The 20,651-nt window shown below is 47.5% G+C and overlaps 1 protein-coding gene across 1 annotated transcript in view; it reads right to left on the minus strand.

Moving 5' to 3' along the window:
- Positions 1 to 20,651, minus strand: part of LOC138520949 (AMP deaminase 1-like) — a 2,571,753-nt gene that overhangs the window by 2,214,031 nt on the left and 337,071 nt on the right. Inside the window, exon 3 of the mRNA XM_069633401.1 lies at positions 14,574 to 14,700. Coding sequence (XP_069489502.1) covers positions 14,574 to 14,700 — 127 coding nt within the window. The remainder of the gene's footprint in view (positions 1 to 14,573; positions 14,701 to 20,651) is intronic.

Raw genomic sequence — 20,651 nt, forward strand, 5'->3', positions numbered from 1 at the left:
TTCATCGGGACACCTGTGGGAACACGTGACGGTAGGCCATGTGTTGTTGGGGGCGTGTTTCGATGGGTGCGTCGAGCGAAATGTGCGGAAAAAGCATTTTTTTCCCCACATTTCGGACTTTGCAGGGGTGTCTGGGTAAAAAAATCTGGAGCGATGTGCGCAAATCACACCTCTGCGGATTCCCACGGGTGTCCTCTTTTCGGAAATGCATGGAGTTCCCTGTTTTCCTCGGTGGCTTGGACACCCGAGGCCCATATCTGTACATTGTGCCGGTCGGCAGAATGTCTGAGATTTCCCTCTGAAAACAGACTTGGGGTTACTTGTGTTTTAGGCTTTCACCTTAGCGGCCAGGTAGGTGCACCCACACATGTGAGGTACCGTTTTCATCGGGACACCTGTGGGAACGCGTGACGGTAGGCCATGTGTTGTTGGGGGCGTGTTTCGATGGGTGAGGCGAGCGAAATGTGCGGAAATTGCGTATTTTTCCCCACATTTCGGACTTTGCAGGGGTGTCTGGGTAAAAAATCTAGGGCGATGTGCGCAAATCACACCTCTGCGGATTCCCACGGGTGTCCTCTTTTCGGAAATGCATGGGGCTCCCTGTTTTCCTCGGTGGCTTGGACACCCGAGGCCCATATCTGTACGTTGTGCCGGTCGGCAGAATGTCTGAGATTTCCCTCTGAAAACAGACTTGGGGTTACTTGTGTTTTAGGCTTTCTCCTTGGCGGCCAGGTAGGTGCACCCACGCATGTGAGGTACCGTTTTCATCGGGACACCTGTGGGAACACGGGACGGTAGGCCATGTGTTGTTGGGGGCGTGTTTCAATGGGTGCGTCGAGCGAAATGTGCGGAAAAAGCGTTTTTTTCCCCACATTTCGGACTTTGCGGGGGTGTCTGGGTAATAAATTATGGGGCGATGTGCGCAAATCATACCTCTGCGGCTTCCCACGGGTGTCCTCTTTTTGGAAATGCATGGGGCTCCCTGTTTTCCTTGGTGGCTTGGACACCCGAGGCCCATATCTGTATGTTGTGCCAGTCGGCAGAATGGCTGAGATTCCCCTCTGCAAACAGACTGGGGGTTGCTTGCGTTTTCGGCTTGCCCCTTGCCGGCCAGGTAGGTGCACCCACGCATGTGATGTACCGTTTTCATCGGGACACCTGTGGGAACGCGGGACGGTAGGCCATGTGTTGTTGGGGGCGTGTTTCGATGGGTGCGTCGAGCGAAATGTGCGGAAAAAGCGTTTTTTTCCCCACATTTCGGACTTTGCAGGGGTGTCTGGGTAAAAAAATCTGGGGCGATGTGCGCAAATCACACCTCTGCGGATTCCCACGGGTGTCCTCTTTTCGGAAATGCATGGGGTTCCCTGTTTTCCTCGGTGGCTTGGACACCCGAGGCCCATATCTGTATGTTGTGCCGGTCGGCAGAATGTCTGAGATTTCCCTCTGAAAACAGACTTGGGGTTACTTGTGTTTTAGGCTTTCCCCTTGGCGGCCAGGTAGGTGCACCCACGCATGTGAGGTACCGTTTTCATCGGGACACCTGTGGGAACGCGTGACGGTAGGCCATGTGTTGTTGGGGGCGTGTTTCGATGGGTGCATCGAGCGAAATGTGCGGAAAAAGCATTTTTTTCCCCACATTTCGGACTTTGCAGGGGTGTCTGGGTAAAAAAATCTGGAGCGATGTGCGCAAATCACACCTCTGCAGATTCCCACGGGTGTCCTCTTTTCGGAAATGCATGGGGTTCCCTGTTTTCCTCAGTGGCTTGGACACCCGAGGCCCATATCTGTACATTGTGCCGGTCGGCAGAATGTCTGAGATTTCCCTCTGAAAACAGACTTGGGGTTACTTGTGTTTTAGGCTTTCACCTTAGCGGCCAGGTAGGTGCACCCACACATGTGAGGTACCGTTTTCATCGGGACACCTGTGGGAACGCGTGACGGTAGGCCATGTGTTGTTGGGGGCGTGTTTCGATGGGTGAGGCGAGCGAAATGTGCGGAAATTGCGTATTTTTCCCCACATTTCGGACTTTGCAGGGGTGTCTGGGTAAAAAAATCTGGGGCGATGTGCGCAAATCACACCTCTGCGGATTCCCACGGGTGTCCTCTTTTCGGAAATGCATGGGGCTCCCTGTTTTCCTCGGTGGCTTGGACACCCGAGGCCCATATCTGTACGTTGTGCCGGTCGGCAGAATGTCTGAGATTTCCCTCTGAAAACAGACTTGGGGTTACTTGTGTTTTAGGCTTTCTCCTTGGCGGCCAGGTAGGTGCACCCACGCATGTGAGGTACCGTTTTCATCGGGACACCTGTGGGAACGCGGGACGGTAGGCCATGTGTTGTTGGGGGCGGTTTCAATGGGTGCGTCGAGCGAAATGTGCGGAAAAAGCGTTTTTTTCCCCACATTTCGGACTTTGCGGGGGTGTCTGGGTAATAAATTCTGGGGCGATGTGCGCAAATCATACCTCTGCGGATTCCCACGGGTGTCCTCTTTTTGGAAATGCATGGGGCTCCCTGTTTTCCTTGGTGGCTTGGACACCCGAGGCCCATATCTGTATGTTGTGCCAGTCGGCAGAATGGCTGAGATTCCCCTCTGCAAACAGACTGGGGGTTGCTTGCGTTTTCGGCTTGCCCCTTGCCGGCCAGGTAGGTGCACCCACGCATGTGATGTACCGTTTTCATCGGGACACCTGTGGGAACGTGGGACGGTAGGCCATGTGTTGTTGGGGGCGTGTTTCGATGGGTGCGTCGAGCGAAATGTGCGGAAAAAGCGTTTTTTCCCCACATTTCGGACTTTGCAGGGCTGTCGGGGTAATAAATTCTGGGCCGATGTGCGCAAATCATACCTCTGCGGATTCCCACGGGTGTCCTCTTTTCGGAAATGCATGGGGCTCCCTGTTTTCCTCGGTGGCTTGGGCACCCGAGGCCCATATCTGTACGTTGTGCCGGTCGGCAGAATGTCTGAGATTTCCCTCTGAAAACAGACTTGGGGTTACTTGTGTTTACGCTTTCCCCTTGGCGGCCAGGTAGGTGCACCCACACATGTGAGGTACCGTTTTCATCGGGACACCTGTGGGAACGCGTGACGGTAGGCCATGTGTTGTTGGGGGCGTGTTTCGATGGGTGCGTCGAGCGAAATGTGCGGAAAAAGCGTTTTTTCCCCACATTTCGGACTTTGCGGGGGTGTCTGGGTAATAAATACTGGGGCGATGTGCGCAAATCATACCTCTGCGGATTCCCACGGGTGTCCTCTTTTCGGAAATGCATGGGGCTCCCTGTTTTCCTTGGTGGCTTGGACACCCGAGGCCCATATCTGTATGTTGTGCCGGTCGGCAGAATGGCTGAGATTCCCCTCTGCAAGCAGACTGGGGGTTGCTTGCGTTTTCGGCTTGCCCCTTGCCGGCCAGGTAGGTGCACCCACGCATGTGAGGTACCGTTTTCATCGGGACACCTGTGGGAACGCGGGACGGTAGGCCATGTGTTGTTGGGGGCGTGTTTCGAAGGGTGCGTCGTGCGAAATGTGCAGAAAAAGCGTTTTTTTCCCCACATTTCGGACTTTGCAGGGGTGTCTGGGTAAAAAAATCTGGGGCGATGTGCGCAAATCACACCTCTGCGGATTCCCACGCGTGTCCTCTTTTCGGAAATGCATGGGGCTCCCTGTTTTCCTCGGTGGCTTGGACACCCGAGGCCCATATCTGTATGTTGTGCCGGTCGGCAGAATGGCTGAGATTCCCCTCTGCAAACAGACTGGGGGTTGCTTGCGTTTTCGGCTTGCCCCTTGCCGGCCAGGTAGGTGCACCCACGCATGTGAGGTACCGTTTTCATCGGGACACCTGTGGGAACGCGGGACGGTAGGCCATGTGTTGTTGGGGGCGTGTTTCAATGGGTGCGTCGAGCGAAATGTGCAGAAAAAGCGTTTTTTTCCCCACATTTCGGACTTTGCGGGGGTGTCTGGGTAATAAATACTGGGGCGATGTGCGCAAATCATACCTCTGCGGATTCCCAGGGGTGTCCTCTTTTCGGAAATGCATGGGGCTCCCTGTTTTCCTTGGTGGCTTGGACACCCGAGGCCCATATCTGTACGTTGTGCCGGTCGGCAGAATGTCTGAGATTTCCCTCTGAAAACAGACTTGGGGTTACTTGTGTTTTAGGCTTTCCCCTTGACGGCCAGGTAGGTGCACCCACGCATGTGAGGTACCGTTTTCATCGGGACACCTGTGGGAACGCGGGACGGTAGGCCATGTGTTGTTGGGGGCGTGTTTCAATGGGTGCGTCGAGCGAAATGTGCAGAAAAAGCGTTTTTTTCCCCACATTTCGGACTTTGCGGGGGTGTCTGGGTAATAAATTCTGGGGCGATGTGCGCAAATCATACCTCTGCGGATTCCCACGGGTGTCCTCTTTTTGGAAATGCATGGGGCTCCCTGTTTTCCTTGGTGGCTTGGACACCCGAGGCCCATATCTGTATGTTGTGCCGGTCGGCAGAATGGCTGAGATTCCCCTCTGCAAACAGACTGGGGGTTGCTTGCGTTTTCGGCTTGCCCCTTGCCGGCCAGGTAGGTGCACCCACGCATGTGAGGTACCGTTTTCATCAGGACACCTGTGGGAACGCGGGACGGTAGGCCATGTGTTGTTGGGGGCGTGTTTCGATGGGTGCGTCGAGCGAAATGTGCGGAAAAGGCGTTTTTTCCCCACATTTCGGACTTTGCAGGGCTGTCGGGGTAATAAATTCTGGGCCGATGTGCGCAAATCATACCTCTGCGGATTCCCACGGGTGTCCTCTTTTCGGAAATGCATGGGGCTCCCAGTTTTCCTCAGTGGCTTGGACACCCGAGGCCCATATCTGTACGTTGTGCCGGTCGGCAAAATGTCTGAGATTTCCCTCTGAAAACAGACTTGGGGTTACTTGTGTTTTAGGCTTTCCCCTTGGCGGCCAGGTAGGTGCACCCACACATGTGAGGTACCATTTTCATCGGGACACCTGTGGGAACGCGGGACGGTAGGCCATGTGTTGTTGGGGGCGTGTTTCGATGGGTGCGTCGAGCGAAATGTGCGGAAAAAGCGTTTTTTCCCCACATTTCGGACTTTGCAGGGCTGTCGGGGTAATAAATACTGGGGCGATGTGCACAAATCATACCTCTGCGGATTCCCACGGGTGTCCTCTTTTCGGAAATGCATGGGGCTCCCTGTTTTCCTTGGTGGCTTGGACACCCGAGGCCCATATCTGTATGTTGTGCCGGTCGGCAGAATGGCTGAGATTCCCCTCTGCAAACAGACTGGGGGTTGCTTGCGTTTTCGGCTTGCCCCTTGCCGGCCAGGTAGGTGCACCCACGCATGTGAGGTACCGTTTTCATCGGGACACCTGTGGGAACGCGGGACGGTAGGCCATGTGTTGTTGGGGGCGTGTTTCGATGGGTGCGTCGAGCGAAATGTGCAGAAAAAGCGTTTTTTTCCCCACATTTCGGACTTTGCAGGGGTGTCTGGGTAAAAAAATCTGGGGCGATGTGCGCAAATCACACCTCTGCGGATTCCCACGGGTGTCCTCTTTTCGGAAATGCATGGGGCTCCCTGTTTTCCTCGGTGGCTTGGACACCCGAGGCCCATATCTGTACGTTGTGCCGGTCGGCAGAATGTCTGAGATTTCCCTCTGAAAACAGACTTGGGGTTACTTGTGTTTTAGGCTTTCCCCTTGGCGGCCAGGTAGGTGAACCCACGCATGTGAGGTACCGTTTTCATCGGGACACCTGTGGGAACGCGGGACGGTAGGCCATGTGTTGTTGGGGGCGTGTTTCGATGGGTGCGTCGAGCGAAATGTGCGGAAAAAGCGTTTTTTTACCCACATTTCGGACTTTGCAGGGGTGTCTGGGTAAAAAAATCTGGGGCGATGTGCGCAAATCACACCTCTGCGGATTCCCACGGGTGTCCTCTTTTTGGAAATGCATGGGGTTCCCTGTTTTCCTCGGTGGCTTGGACACCCGAGGCCCATATCTGTACGTTGTGCCGGTCGGCAGAATGTCTGAGATTTCCCTCTGAAAACAGACTTGGGGTTACTTGTGTTTTAGGCTTTCCCCTTGGCGGCCAGGTAGGTGCACCCACGCATGTGAGGCACCGTTTTCATCGGGACACCTGTGGGAACGCGTGACGGTAGGCCATGTGTTGTTGGGGGCGTGTTCGGTGGGTGCGTCGAGCGAAATGTGCGGAAAAAGCGTTTTTTTCCCCACATTTCGGACTTTGCAGGGGTGTCTGGGTAAAAAAATCTGGGGCGATGTGCGCAAATCACACCTCTGCGGATTCCCACGGGTGTCCTCTTTTTGGAAATGCATGGGGTTCCCTGTTTTCCTCGGTGGCTTGGACACCCGAGGCCCATATCTGTACGTTGTGCCGGTTGGCAGAATGTCTGAGATTTCCCTCTGAAAACAGACTTGGGGTTACTTGTGTTTTAGGCTTTCCCCTTGGCGGCCAGGTAGGTGCATCCACACATGTGAGGTACCGTTTTCATCGGGACACCTGTGGGAACGCGTGACGGTAGGCCATGTGTTGTTGGGGGTGTGTTTCGATGGGTGAGCCGAGCGAAATGTGCGGAAATTGCGTTTTTTTCCCCACATTTCGGACTTTGCAGGGGTGTCTGGGTAAAAAAATCTGGGGCGATGTGCGCAAATCACACCTCTGCGGATTCCCACGGGTGTCCTCTTTTCGGAAATGCATGGGGCTCCCTGTTTTCCTTGGTGGCTTGGACACCCGAGGCCCATATCTGTACGTTGTGCCGGTCGGCAGAATGTCTGAGATTTCCCTCTGAAAACAGACTTGGGGTTACTTGTGTTTTAGGCTTTCCCCTTGGCGGCCAGGTAGGTGCAACCACACATGTGAGGTACCGTTTTCATCGGGACACCTGTGGGAACGCGGGACGGTAGGCCATGTGTTGTTGGGGGCGTGTTTCGATGGGTGAGCCGAGCGAAATGTGCGGAAATTGCGTATTTTTTCCCCACATTTCGGACTTTGCAGGGGTGCCTGGGTAATAAATTCTGGGGCAATTTGGGCATATCATGCCTCTGCGGATTCCCACGGGTGTCCTCTTTTTGGAAATGCATGGGTTTCCCTGTTTTCCTCGGTGGCTTGGACACCCGAGGCCCATATCTGTACGTTGTGCCGGTTGGCAGAATGTCTGAGATTTCCCTCTGAAAACAGACTTGGGGTTACTTGTGTTTTAGGCTTTCCCCTTGGCGGCCAGGTAGGTGCAACCACACATGTGAGGTACCGTTTTCATCGGGACACCTGTGGGAACGCGGGACGGTAGGCCATGTGTTGTTGGGGGCGTGTTTCGATGGGTGAGCCGAGCGAAATGTGCGGAAATTGCGTATTTTTTCCCCACATTTCGGACTTTGCAGGGGTGTCTGGGTAATAAATTCTGGGGCAATTTGGGCATATCATGCCTCTGCGGATTCCCACGGGTGTCCTCTTTTTGGAAATGCATGGGTTTCCCTGTTTTCCTCGGTGGCTTGGACACCCGAGGCCCATATCTGTACGTTGTGCCGGTTGGCAGAATGTCTGAGATTTCCCTCTGAAAACAGACTTGGGGTTACTTGTGTTTTAGGCTTTCCCCTTGGCGGCCAGGTAGGTGCACCCACACATGTGAGGTACCGTTTTCATCGGGACACCTGTGGGAACGCATGACGGTAGGCCATGTATTGTTGTGGGCGTGTTTCGATGGGTGAGCCGAGCGAAATGTGCGGAAATTGCGTATTTTTTCCCACATTTCGGACTTTGCGGGGGTGTCTGGGTAATAAAATCTGGGGCAATTTGGGCATATCATACCTCTGCGGATTCCCACGGGTGTCCTCTTTTCGGAAATGCATGGGGTTCCCTGTTTTCCTCGGTGGCTTGGACACCCGAGGCCCATATCTGTATGATGTGGGAGTGTGACATTTCCGGTGTGAAAACAGACTTGGGGTTACTTGTGTTTTAGGCTTTCCCCTTGGCGGCCAGGTAGCTGCACCCACACATGTGAGGTACCGTTTTCATCGGGACACCTGTGGGAACGTGGGACAGTAGGCCATGTGTTGTTGGGGGCGTGTTTCGATGGGTGAGTCGAGCGAAATGTGAGGGAAATGCGTGTTTTTTCCCACATTTCGGACTTTGCGGGGGTGTCTGGGTAATAAATTCTGGGGCGATTTGGGCATATCATACCCCTGCAGATTCCCACGGGTGTCCTCTTTTTGGAAATGCATGGGGTTCCCTGTTTTCCTTGGTGGCTTGGACACCCGAGGCCCATATCTGTATGATGTGAGAGTTTGACATTTCCGGTGTGAAAACAGACTTGGGGTTACTTGTGTTTTAGGCTTTCCCCTTGGCGGCCAGGTAGGTGCACCCACACATGTGAGGTACCGTTTTCATCGGGACACCTGTGGGAACGCGTGACGGTAGGCCATGTGTTGTTGGGGGCGTGTTTCGATGGGTGCGTCGAGCGAAATGTGCGGAAAAAGCGTTTTTTTCCCCACATTTCGGACTTTGCAGGGGTGTGTGGGTAAAAAGATCTGGGGCGATGTGCGCAAATCATACCTCTGCGGATTCCCACGGGTGTCCTCTTTTCGGAAATGCATGGGGTTCCCTGTTTTCCTCGGTGGCTTGGACACCCGAGGCCCATATCTGTACGTTGTGCCGGTCGGCAGAATGTCTGAGATTTCCCTCTGAAAACAGACTTGGGGTTACTTGTGTTTTAGGCTTTCCCCTTGGCGGCCAGGTAGGTGCACCCACACATGTGAGGTACCGTTTTCATCGGGACACCTGTGGGAACGAGTGACGGTAGGCCATGTGTTGTTGGGGGCGTGTTTCGATGGGTGAGCCGAGCGAAATGTGCGGAAATTGCGTATTTTTTCCCACATTTCGGACTTTGCAGGGGTGTCTGGGTAATAAATTCTGGGGCAATTTGGGCATATCATACCTCTGTGGATTCCCACGGGTGTCCTCTTTTCGGAAATGCATGGGGTTCCCTGTTTTCCTCAGTGGCTTGGACACCCGAGGCCCATATCTGTACGTTGTGCCGGTTGGCAGAATGTCTGAGATTTCCCTCTGAAAACAGACTTGGGGTTACTTGTGTTTTAGGCTTTCCCCTTGGCGGCCAGGTAGGTGCACCCACACATGTGAGGTACCGTTTTCATCGGGACACCTGTGGGAACGCGTGACGGTAGGCCATGTGTTGTTGGGGGCGTGTTTCAATGGGTGAGCCGAGCGAAATGTGCGGAAATTGCGTATTTTTTCCTACATTTCGGACTTTGCGGGGTGTCTGGGTAACAAAATCTGGGGCAATTTGGGCATATCATACCTTTGCGGATTCCCACGGGTGTCCTCTTTTCGGAAATGCATGGGGTTCCCTGTTTTCCTCGGTGGCTTGGACACCCGAGGCCCATATCTGTATGATGTGAGAGTGTGACATTTCCGGTGTGAAAACAGACTTGGGGTTACTTGTGTTTTAGGCTTTCCCCTTGGCGGCCAGGTAGCACCCACACATGTGAGGTACCGTTTTCATCGGGACACCTGTGGGAACGCGGGACAGTAGGCCATGTGTTGTTGGGGGCGTGTTTCGATGGGTGAGTCGAGCGAAATGTGCGGAAAATGCATATTTTTTCCCACATTTCGGACTTTGCGGGGGTGTCTCGGTAATAAATTCTGGGGCGATTTGGGCATATCATACCACTGCGGATTCCCACGGGTGTCCTCTTTTCGGAAATGCATGGGGTTCCCTGTTTTCCTTGGTGGCTTGGACACCCGAGGCCCATATCTGTATGATGTGAGAGTGTGACATTTCCGGTGTGAAAACACCCGAGGCCCATATCTGTACGTTGTGCCGGTCGGCAGAATGTCTGAGATTTCCCTCTGAAAACAGACCTGGGGTTACTTGTGTTTTAGGCTTTCCCCTTGCCGGCCAGGTAGGTGCACCCACACATGTGGGGTACCGTTTTCATCGGGACACCTGTGGGAACGCGGGACGGTAGGCCATGTGTTGTGTTTGTGTGGTTTTCATAACCTTTTGACCCATTTTCTGGAGCCCTTTGTCTCACAACCCTTTCTTTTCCCAAATGTGACCTACATTTAGTCGCTGCTTTAGCCACCATACACTTTTGTAACCTGCACAAGTCACCTACCCTTGAAAAGGTCTGTCTGTGCTCTTTCAAAAAATGTATGGCTGCCGTTCCTCACCACATTGGTTTTCCCAATTTACACATGCTAAGTGCGTCTGGTCAGGCCGTGAGCGTAAAACTCCTGTGTACCATCGCTCAGTGTTCTGCTTGTGGTATTGCTTGTTTTGTACAAACACTACAAAAATGGTATGCTCTCCTAACTGCAAGAGTCGGGGGAATGTAGCGGAGCATTGCTTTTCTCAAAATTCATAGAAGCCATTGCCGTACCAAGCCAACCATGTCCAACACATACCTTTTTTTCAGTCATTTTCCCGCTTTTTCCCCATTCGATGGCAGTTTCCCCTACCTAGTTGTTGCCTGACCTATGCAAATCACCCCTTCCTAAACTTGGAATTTTGTCTACTTTTCAGAAATATATGCCTTTCTGTCCTCCAATTTGGCTTTCCTGCCCTTTTCTTCCATTCCGTCCATGCATGTCCAATTGGCAAAAATGGCAAAAATCGCCTACCTCTCACAAAACGGTTGATAACTCCATCAAAATATTTTTTTTCCATTTCCACTCAACCTGTTCCTGAAAGCCAACACATTGGGGAACTCAGCACAGCAAACCATTTGTTTCTAGCTCTTACAAGGAAAAAACCACAGGCTTCTTTGTACATCATTTTATTGGCATTTTTTGAAAAAACCCAAAATTTTCGCACTTTTTCCTTATTTTCTCTCACCCCCCTACAGCAACCTGGGATTCCTGGGTGGCGTTACGACCGCCTACATGTGGGAAAAAAAGGAGCCACATTTGGCCGAGATATCTCATGTAACAAAAAAGTTACAAGCCATTGAATGGCCACATACCAAAATCACCAAAAAAGGCTCTGGCACTGGGGAGAAATACCCATGGCACTTAAAGGGTTAATCAGTGAAGCAACCGGGAGCAGTGAAGATTTATAGGGCAGGAGAGATACTGTCCCTGGGCTTGAGGCCAAGAATAAGTCTCACTGCCCTATTCTGGATTAGCTGGAGGGTCGCAGAGTGGAAGAAGGTAGATTTAGAAGGAAGCTATTGCAATAGTCAAGCCTATAGAGAACACGGGCTGGGGTAACATTGAGTTTCTGGGGAAAGGTGAGAAAAGGTAGAATTCCTTTGAGAAGGAAGAACTGAAAGTGGGACTTCTTGGCAATATGATGAGTGTGAGTGAGGGAGGAGGGAAGGAGAGAGAGGAGTTGAAGATGACTCCAAGGTTTCTGGCTTCAGAAGAGGGAGTAGGGGAAGAGCGCATAGAAGAAGTTCAGAGTGAACGGAAGAAGTCGGGACCAGGGGTCCCAATGGGAAGGATCTCCGTTTTGCTGGCATTGACACAGAGATCATTGGAAGCGCACCAGGCCTGGATGGCAGAAAGGCAGTCGGGGATGATGGAAAGTGCAAGAGGGTCAGCAGAAAGTCTGAAGAAGAGTTGTGTGTCATCAGCATAACATTGGAAATTGGGGAGAAGGAGGAGATGAGGAGTGCCAGCTAAGTAAGGTAGATTTTAAAGTGCCAAGGTGAGAGAATAGAGCCCTACGGGACAACATAGGTGGAAGTTGGGGAGAAGGAGATGTACACTCAAGTATACTAGTTAAAAGCGTAACAGTTCAAGTAAAAAATATAATATTCTAAAAACGATTTAATTTGTATACATTAATAATAAAGTATATTTTTGTCTTTTATGTAATGTAACATTTGGCCATAGATACTTCCGTTATTTCAAGCATAATGTTGTTGGCAGCCATAGTACAGTTAAGGGGTGTATCAGCTACATTTACTTCTAATAATAGGTAAATACTCCCAAAAAGAAAAAGAGGGAGTACAAATACACACACAACAAAAATAGGAAAGATACATAGGAGCCTGACCTCCTTGTTTCATCAGCACAGCTCCTTGGATATGTTTGTACCGGTAGTACAGGCAGAGGCAGAGGAAGAAACTCTATTATTACTGCCTATTCTAAAGAGGTACACATGTATCTTTTAATTTACATAAACAACTATGTGCAAAGAAATATTCATTGTAAATACATGTTGGTTTTACAGTTAAAAAATAATTTTAACTACTTATAAAATACTTACTAAATAAACTGAAAAAACTGGACCTGACGAAGTATGCATACATTGTCTAGAAGGATCATCCTGAACATGTAGCATTCAAGAATGAAGGTCACCATTTATCATGGTAAGGAAACTTTAGGTGGTCTAAAGCTGTAGTCGGACCGAAATATGACACTGGAAGGTATTCTGATCATCAATGTTCTATAGTATGTACCAAATGGAGCTTGCAAATCTTCCTTGGCTGCTCTAGTCTGCAGAGGAAGATTAACAAACACCTATGCTGGAGTTTGTTCTGGTGGACTAAGATACACAAATAGCACTGGGCTGCTAGAGCAAAATGTTAAAATACAGCATAAGAAGAACAATTTATGTAGAGACCAGAATAAAGATGAGAAAATATGGATAGCGCACTACGAGATAGTTGGAACAAGGAAATTAATAAAACTGTTTTGGTCCGAATCTATGTTCCTAATAGTTTGTGAAATTTGGGAGATGAATATTAAACAAGCGGCACTTAATGAAATGTGAAGCAACATAAATCCATGCCTTCAAGAATGCAAGAAAGCAATTACATGTGGAAACCTGTTAACATGCAGCAGAATGAGGGTCCAGTATTTGGATGTAACACCATACATCAAGCAGAATAGTTTAAATTCCTTGGTTTTAATTTGTTTCTTTTGTGTGGGCATAAGTAAAGGTGGAAGGAGTGATAGTTCTTTCTTAAAATGGTTTTGTTTCTCTTGTTGTTCAACATATTAAATAGGCAGCACATCATAATTTTCTATAAGGAGGAAGGAGCCCTTAGTAAGGAAAAGCATTGTTGATCTTTCCATTTCTCTAGGACACTTATGAAATATATTCGTCAAGTACTCTGTGATACAAAGAGGATTTAAAAGGGCCACCTGGGTACTCTGATATGTCATTTCTGATTGCAATTTAGATTAGCCTTGCCAGAGTCCACCAATGACCTTACCACATATTTTGCCCTCCACCATTGTCTCATTGATTAAATGACTTCTGGGGCATTGCAATTTTCTTTTCTTTGACATTAGATTTAGATAGGACATTAGGGCTGTAGTATAGGACTATAAATATAGCATGTGACAATGTACACTAACAAACGACTCAATAACATTCTACCCCCGTCTAAGGTGGTTGTGCACCTTAGAAAAACAATGTATTAAATCTGAGCATCTTACACGTGCCAGGTTGAAGTAGCTTTTGCATTCAGAATAAATTACTTACAGTAGTGACTACTGTTCTCAGTGTACCAGGCTCCTATTCCTTCATTCTCACAGGATGTCATCCCGGTGGTGGTGGGACTAGAGCATTTTTATGCACAGCACAATAATATTTTCCAAAAATCATAAACCGGCTCACATGCATGGCAAGTGGCATTCCAGCTCATCCAGCGGTGGTTCCACCCTTTGGACTTGACTAACAATTCTTTGTAATCTGCCCAGGACAAGGCTGAGGGGGTTCTATGTCCCTAGATTATTTTTCAAAAGGTTATTTGTCTAAATATAGTTGAATGAACTCCTAAATGTCCATCTTCAATACCTACAGCGAATTTGCCTGTAATAGACTCAATAATATAGAAATAAATAGCAGCCTCTCTTATGCAAGTAGTCCATTAAAGGAAACAAGATATTTTGATGAGGAGTGGATTTAGTGGTTGCTATCGAGCTGTCATCATTCAGTGTAATCAAAAGTCTCTCAAAACTTGAGGGATTTTGCCTTAAATTCCCAAAACACAACAGTTTGTTAATAAGAATGTCCATTGGTGCACTGTGGGCCTTAGGATTCAGTTTCCTATCATGCAGCATTTCTTGAAGCAAATGTTTTCTTAGTTTGCTATGGGAATCATGTCTCAAATTCGAACAATGCAGCTTTTCTTTAAAAAATCTCTCAGTTTGCTATGGAACTTATGACCCTGATTCCCAACATTTAGAGTTTCGTCAGACAAATGATCTTTCAGTTCACTATGTTGTTGATCTCTTAATATTTCTACTACTCACAAAATATGGAGGAAATGTAATGTTATATAAACGATGGAGAGAAGAAATTATATAAAAAATGCCAAGAAAGAAAAAACCAGGAAAATTAAGTCTAGTGGAGAACCATTGAAAAGAAGCAGCAATTGCTAAAGAGAGCTTCAGGTGGGATCCTAAATACAGTACTGTAGTAATGTGTAGTGGGATATACAAGTTGTCACTTGAAAATGAGTTATAGGAAACCAGTTTACAAGTCGAAATAGGGCAGTATGCATTAAACAAATATTATTTTTTCAAACAAATATTATTTAGCATTGCATTTTCCAACAAATGTGTGCATGCGAAGCTATAAAAAAAATAACTTAGACTTAACCTTTCTGCAGTTGTAAAAGTCTCTTGCACTTTCCTTTACTTCTTTCATTTCACTCAGTTCATTAAGCATCATATGCATCTGGAATTTGGAGGTATGGTATTTTAAACGTTGAGCAGTATATGTGTTTCTGAAAAATATGAACACATTGTTTAAATCTTAATTATTTTGCAATGCAAAAAGAAAAGGTTACTAACAATACCATTGGGTCTTCAGACAAGTGAGCTCTCAAGAATTCAAAATGCTGTTAATCCCCCTTCCTGCTTCAGGAGAGGATTATACAAGAACAAATGAAAACACTGTCAATCAGCAGCATGCTCTCAACAGTTGTGTTAATGCAATAGAGATCCCAAAAGACTAAATATTGGCTACAGAGCTAACCCAATAACAATATTACAGGAGTAAAGTGGATATTAAAATCTATAAAAGTGTTCTAAACTTGAGAAAATTGTTTTACTGACATGTACCGTAGCCCCAATCCTGATGCCTTTTATGGGTTCATGCAGTGCCTAAAAATCCTAGTAAGCAAGCTGACAATAGTTAGCTTTCTTTAAAACATTTTTCATCACCATGCGCTTAGCGTTAGCTCTGAAAAGTATCCACCTTGCTTTGGTTTTTTCCTCTGCACCAATGAGGGCATTGGCTCTGGGGCTCTGCTCTTGGAGACCATATCAGATCTGAAAATGTGTTGGTATATTTTAACTTTATTATTTTTTATTGTATTTCGTTTAAAAAACCTTTTACAAAACAAAAAATCAACATACATATCAAGATACACAAAAACTCCAATTCATTTTCCAAACACAATTAAAATCGTTTCCTTTTTTCCCGAGAAAGAAAACGTTTTTTCCATACTAAAATCGAACATTCAAATCAGCATAACTCTCTATTCCTCTAGATAACCCGCACACTTTTCAGATACATAGTAAACCAGATTTCTAACCACTCCAATCTCTGCTTCAGAGTTATGCCCCTGATGATTCAGAATGCGATATTACATCTTTATAGCATCTGAATCACAGCTATTTTCATTCCTTGTGAGTAACCAGAAATCATTCTGTCCCTGAACATTTCTTGTATGTAGTGTGATGACCCAAATCCAAATCTTGCATGCCATGTACCTTCACAGTCCATTAATAAATGCCTAATAGATTGGTCTTCTGGTTTTTTGCAGACCTTGCACAGCTGGATAGCAGAGTCTCGAAGGGCTCTTTTTGCATGGATCACCCCTGTGTGTATTACATTTAAGTGCAATCTCAGGAACTTTTTTCTGATCCTCCAGTACGGGAATTTCACCAGATATTTGTTAAAATACTCTCATTTTTTGTCGGCTTTCAGCAGTGGATTTGGATTAGCCACAGATCACACTTCCTCGATGGTATTAATCCAATCCATCTCATTGTTTTTTTGCTTTCACAGGGGTCTAAATTTGGATATCAATGTCAGCCTTCTCCAACCAGTCTTTTACCTGGATATCTAAATTTGATAACATTTTGGATCTATTATTTGCCAGGTGAGCCTTTATGTCCAGATATAGTGTTACTTCTTGGGGTCCTATTATAAGACGATAGAGGTAGACTAACTTCCATCCTACTTGGGCTATTAATGATCTTAGGCCCAGTTTGAACCTAATTTTTGAAATGAGGAGACACATTGGCAGGCCATGAACATTTTTCCAAATCAATCCCTCCCATTTTTGCCACATTCGATTTCATACGTGGGGCTTTGCTTCCACTCCACACAGAACAATTGGAATTACCTTGGCCTGATAAAATGTAATTAATGGTAAGAGGGAGAATCTACACTATCTCATCAATACTTTTTTCATCTGGGCAGACAGTTGTTTTATTTTCATAAGGATATCCTGCTCTACTTTACATACAGCCGTAGAGGCATAGATTTTATACCCCAAATATAGCAGTTCCTCGAACCTTGGAATGTGTTGTCCTACCATCGCCCATTGTTGAAAAACAACTTTCTTATTTCTGTGTCTTATTGGGATTCAGAGATAATCCTTTTTCCTCCACGTAATAATACAACTTGTTTAGCAGGCGCTGCAGCCCGATTGCTGTCTTGTCAAGTAAAACAACATTGTCGGCATAGGCAAGCCAGTGGATATTAACCCCATTTAGCACTGGACTTGCCAAAAGCAGACGAAGCCAGGTACTCCCCCATATTGGCCAGGTAGAGATTAAAGAAAAGGGGTGCCCCCAAACATCCCTGACGTACCCCCCATTCAACTCCCACTGACTCTGATAGATGACCCTCCTCATCAAGGCAGACTCTGACTGTGGTGTTCTTATGAAGTTCAATTAGCATACGCAGAATTCCTTCTGGGATACCCCTTGCTCTAAGTTTTAACCAGAGTCTACTTCTGTCCATCTGGTCAAAGGTTTTGGAGAAGTCTACCCACGCCCCAAAAAGCGGTTGCTCCCCTTTATTGCCTGTATTTTCACTCATAAGGTTTAATACTATTATTTAGAGCTGTGGATAGACCCCTCCGAAATCCTGCTTGACATTTCGATAACATCCTCACTCTCTTTTCCCAACATTCCAACTCACCCAACAGAATATTCATGAAAGTTTTGCTTTCTATGTCCAGGAGTGCAATCGGACGGTAGTTGGCTTCAGAATCTGAAGGGAGGAAGAGGAGGAGGGGCTACTCTCTAACTACTCAAGGTTCCATTGGTTGGGACCAAAAGCACCCATAAACTGGGTGACAGCCTACAAAATAGAACGTTGTTCTTGCTTTTAGCAGGGGAAACGCAAGGGTAACCGAGGATTCTCAGCCTGGCACCGGGTAATATTCACAGCATGTGAATCTATGAAAGATCCAATGCTGGAGAACGATTGTTGTCGAGGGACTTGAATCAAAAGTAGCAGTGAATGTGATAGGAATCTTCCACTTTTCCTCCTGACTTAGTGTTTATTGGTATGCCAGTGTGAAAAGCTGCAGTCGCTGCTCTCCCCCTTCTTGAGTGTGCTTGTACACAGCCTTTGAGTGGTCTGCTGCAGCTTCATGACAATATTTGATGAAGGCTACTACTCACCTTGCAATACTCTGTTTGCATATGGCCAAACCCTGAGAAATGTCCTACTGCCTGAATGCAGTGGTCCTGTCAACAGAATATCGGAGTGCCCTATGTCACAGATGGCTCAAGCAATACTCCTGAGCCTCAAACTGTTGAAGGGTTTTTATTGAATCATTTCTCTGGACCCTCAGGCCGTCTAGAAAGCATAAATCCTTCTTAGCCCGGTGTCCTTACTCCCCAGGTTAGGAGAAACAGACTACTGATCCTTAGTGTCTATGTTCTGACTTATGCTAGAAGTGAATATCTAAGGGCCAAATGCCTTATCTCTCTAACCTCTGTAGAGGAGGAGCCAAATATCTCTACAGGAAGTCCTGCCCCTCTGCTATCTGTGTGCTGGAAACCAGAGGTCGTGCCAAGTTTGATACCAGTAACTGTGACTATTCCGAGGAAGGTCTTTGAAACATGGTATCCATTAAGAAAACCTTATATGATGTACCCCCAAAGAGATGATGATCTAATGGAAGCAGTCCCCGAAAGAATAAGAAAACAAGAGGAAAGAGGCAGGCGATGTCACAAGAAATAAGCGTGACGAGCTAAGAAGAGTAGTCAAAGAAGACAATGCATAGACTATATAGAATCTGATGGCGAAATAAAGAATCAAGATGGCTCTTATGTGCGGAATGAAGATTGCATGTGTGAAGAGCACTGCAGAAAACACAAGTCGTTTTACAATTGTACAGACGCTGCAACGCAAGTATTCTTAAGACTGGCTATACGTAGTACATAGACTGCAGGCGGTGCCGCCAATGTGTATATAATTAGAGTTCTGGACATTCGGTGATACAATTTTAGTAAGCGAGCCTCCATGAAGGAAAATGGATCGAAAGCTCTGTGTGACGCAGCAAAGAAAAGGCTTCAATTTGAAGCAAAGACCAAAGAGGTTGCCTGGCTTGATGTCAAAGACTGGAAGCAGCCAAGAACTGGTTATCAGCTTGTGAAGAACAGTATACGTGAGAAGCCAAGCCTTCCCTTGTTAAGTTGCAAAGAAAGAACAACATAAGCGCTACGTTTCTTCATTAAAGGAATGGTTCGCCCAAAAATTATTATTTCAAAAATAGATAGGCAACATAAAAAAAAAAACGATTGGCGTTTTTTTTGTTGAAGTCCCTATGTAAAATTTTGAGCAATTCAAGCTCTAAAATTGAAAAAGCAAGCACATGGGCGCATCCATTTTGTGAAATGGCTGCCCGACTGTGCTGGCTTTTGCGGCACTAATGAAGGAAAAGCCAGCCAGCTGTAGTAAACGGAGGACGCGGACCGGAGACTACAGGCAGAAAAGCTGCAGCTGCATCTCGGTAAGTGCTATTTATTTATTTTTTTAAATAAGCACTAGCTGCTTTTTTCCTAAGTTTTCCGGGCTGGAGGAGCCCGGAAAACTTAGAAATAAAACCGCAGCTTTAAAAACGGGGAGCCCTAGAGCCCCAAATGGGAAAGCAGATTTAGGCAGAAACACTGCAGCATTTAGCATTGCGGAAAACAACCGCGTAGTGTTGTGTTTCTGCCTACCTTGGCTTTCACTTTGGATCTCCGGTGCTCTCCTGAGGGAGCACCGGAGACCCAAAGTGATAGCCACGGCAGGCAGAAACACAACGCGGTTGTGTTTGAAAACGCTGCGGTTTTTCTTTCTGAGTTTCTCAGGCTCCTCCGAGCAGCGTTTTCAAACTCAACTGCGCTGTGTTTCTGCCTAAATCTGCTTTCCCACGGGGAGCCCTAGAGCCCCAAATGGGAAAGCAGATTTAGGCAAATGTGTTACCTTGAGTAAAAGGGCCTCTAGGGTTCACCTGGTAGCATGTCGGATAGTTGACAAAAGTCCCAATTGACCTATAAACTCAAGTGCTTTGGACGATCGAGTGCCCTTCGCCATCTAGCCGGAAGATTGCGAGGTTTCATGTGGAAAGCGGCCAATAAAGAATTCTTGCAAGAAAATTGATACAGGTCTGACAGGTCCCTCTTTCACGAAATCCCTCCTGGTTTCCACAGGCGCTTTGTGGACGGAAGGCGGAAGTTGTTCGATAGGAGAGGGGAGTCGATACCGAAGGTCTCAAGCTGAAAGAGCGAATGGTGAGTTGTGATGTTGGAAATGCATTGGAGGGACAGGGCCTCCCTGTCCTTGTACTGTAGTCCTTTTTCATTTGTGTTCTGTATTGTTTTCTGCCCAGGAGTCCATGTGGAACTCCTGGCAGTGCAGATCTTCCTATTTTTTGTTTGGTTTACAGACCCATGAGTTACCCATATAGCACCCATGGGTCGGGGGTACAACCCTGTGCACCCAGTGTGTGTATTTGGGCACCTGTGTGTGCCCCACAGAGCAGGGTATGGGCTGGTGGCAGCTCCATACTGAATTTGACAGGTGCTCTGAGTATCCTCCATTTTGGGATACCCAGGCCATGGCATTGGAATCTGTTGATTCCTGATAGGAAACAAGATGACCCCCGTGGCCTCTTGCTTTCTATTGCCTGTTACCTTGCTTTCCCAAAGACCTGGGAATCCCTGACTCTGTCTCTTCCCCCTGACTGGCTGTTGGGTGGAAGTTCCATATATGGTGTTGTTGCGAAGTCCAGGCCAGACTGGCTGGAGCCTTCCCAGTGACTGCATGTTGTGGGTACACCGTGTGGATGGGATCTGGGTGAATGGAGTGTGTGACCAATATGCACTTCTTGTTGTGGATATCGGGTTTCTAGTATGAAACACAATGACTGAGACAGCCCTGCCCGAAACTGGTATGAATGCAGTGTGTAGTGTTGAATGGCTGGGTACTTGTCCCAATACACATTCCTTGTTGTGTCTGAGAGGGAGGAGAATGGTCTGAATGGAATGAATTCAGTTTATGCCTGATTGGCTGACTGACTGCTGAATGCCTTTCTGAGTGATTGGTTGCCTGAGTGTGACCCAGCAGAATGAATGGGAGATCAACTAGTATATCTGGGGGCCTAGCCAGAAGAAGAAGGTTGACTGCTCTTACCTTCACCGCAATCTGAAAGCGGCTGTG

This window comes from Ambystoma mexicanum, chromosome 13, assembly GCF_040938575.1.
Source record: "Ambystoma mexicanum isolate Mex_15411 chromosome 13, UKY_AmexF1_1, whole genome shotgun sequence".
Taxonomy (NCBI): domain Eukaryota; kingdom Metazoa; phylum Chordata; class Amphibia; order Caudata; family Ambystomatidae; genus Ambystoma; species Ambystoma mexicanum.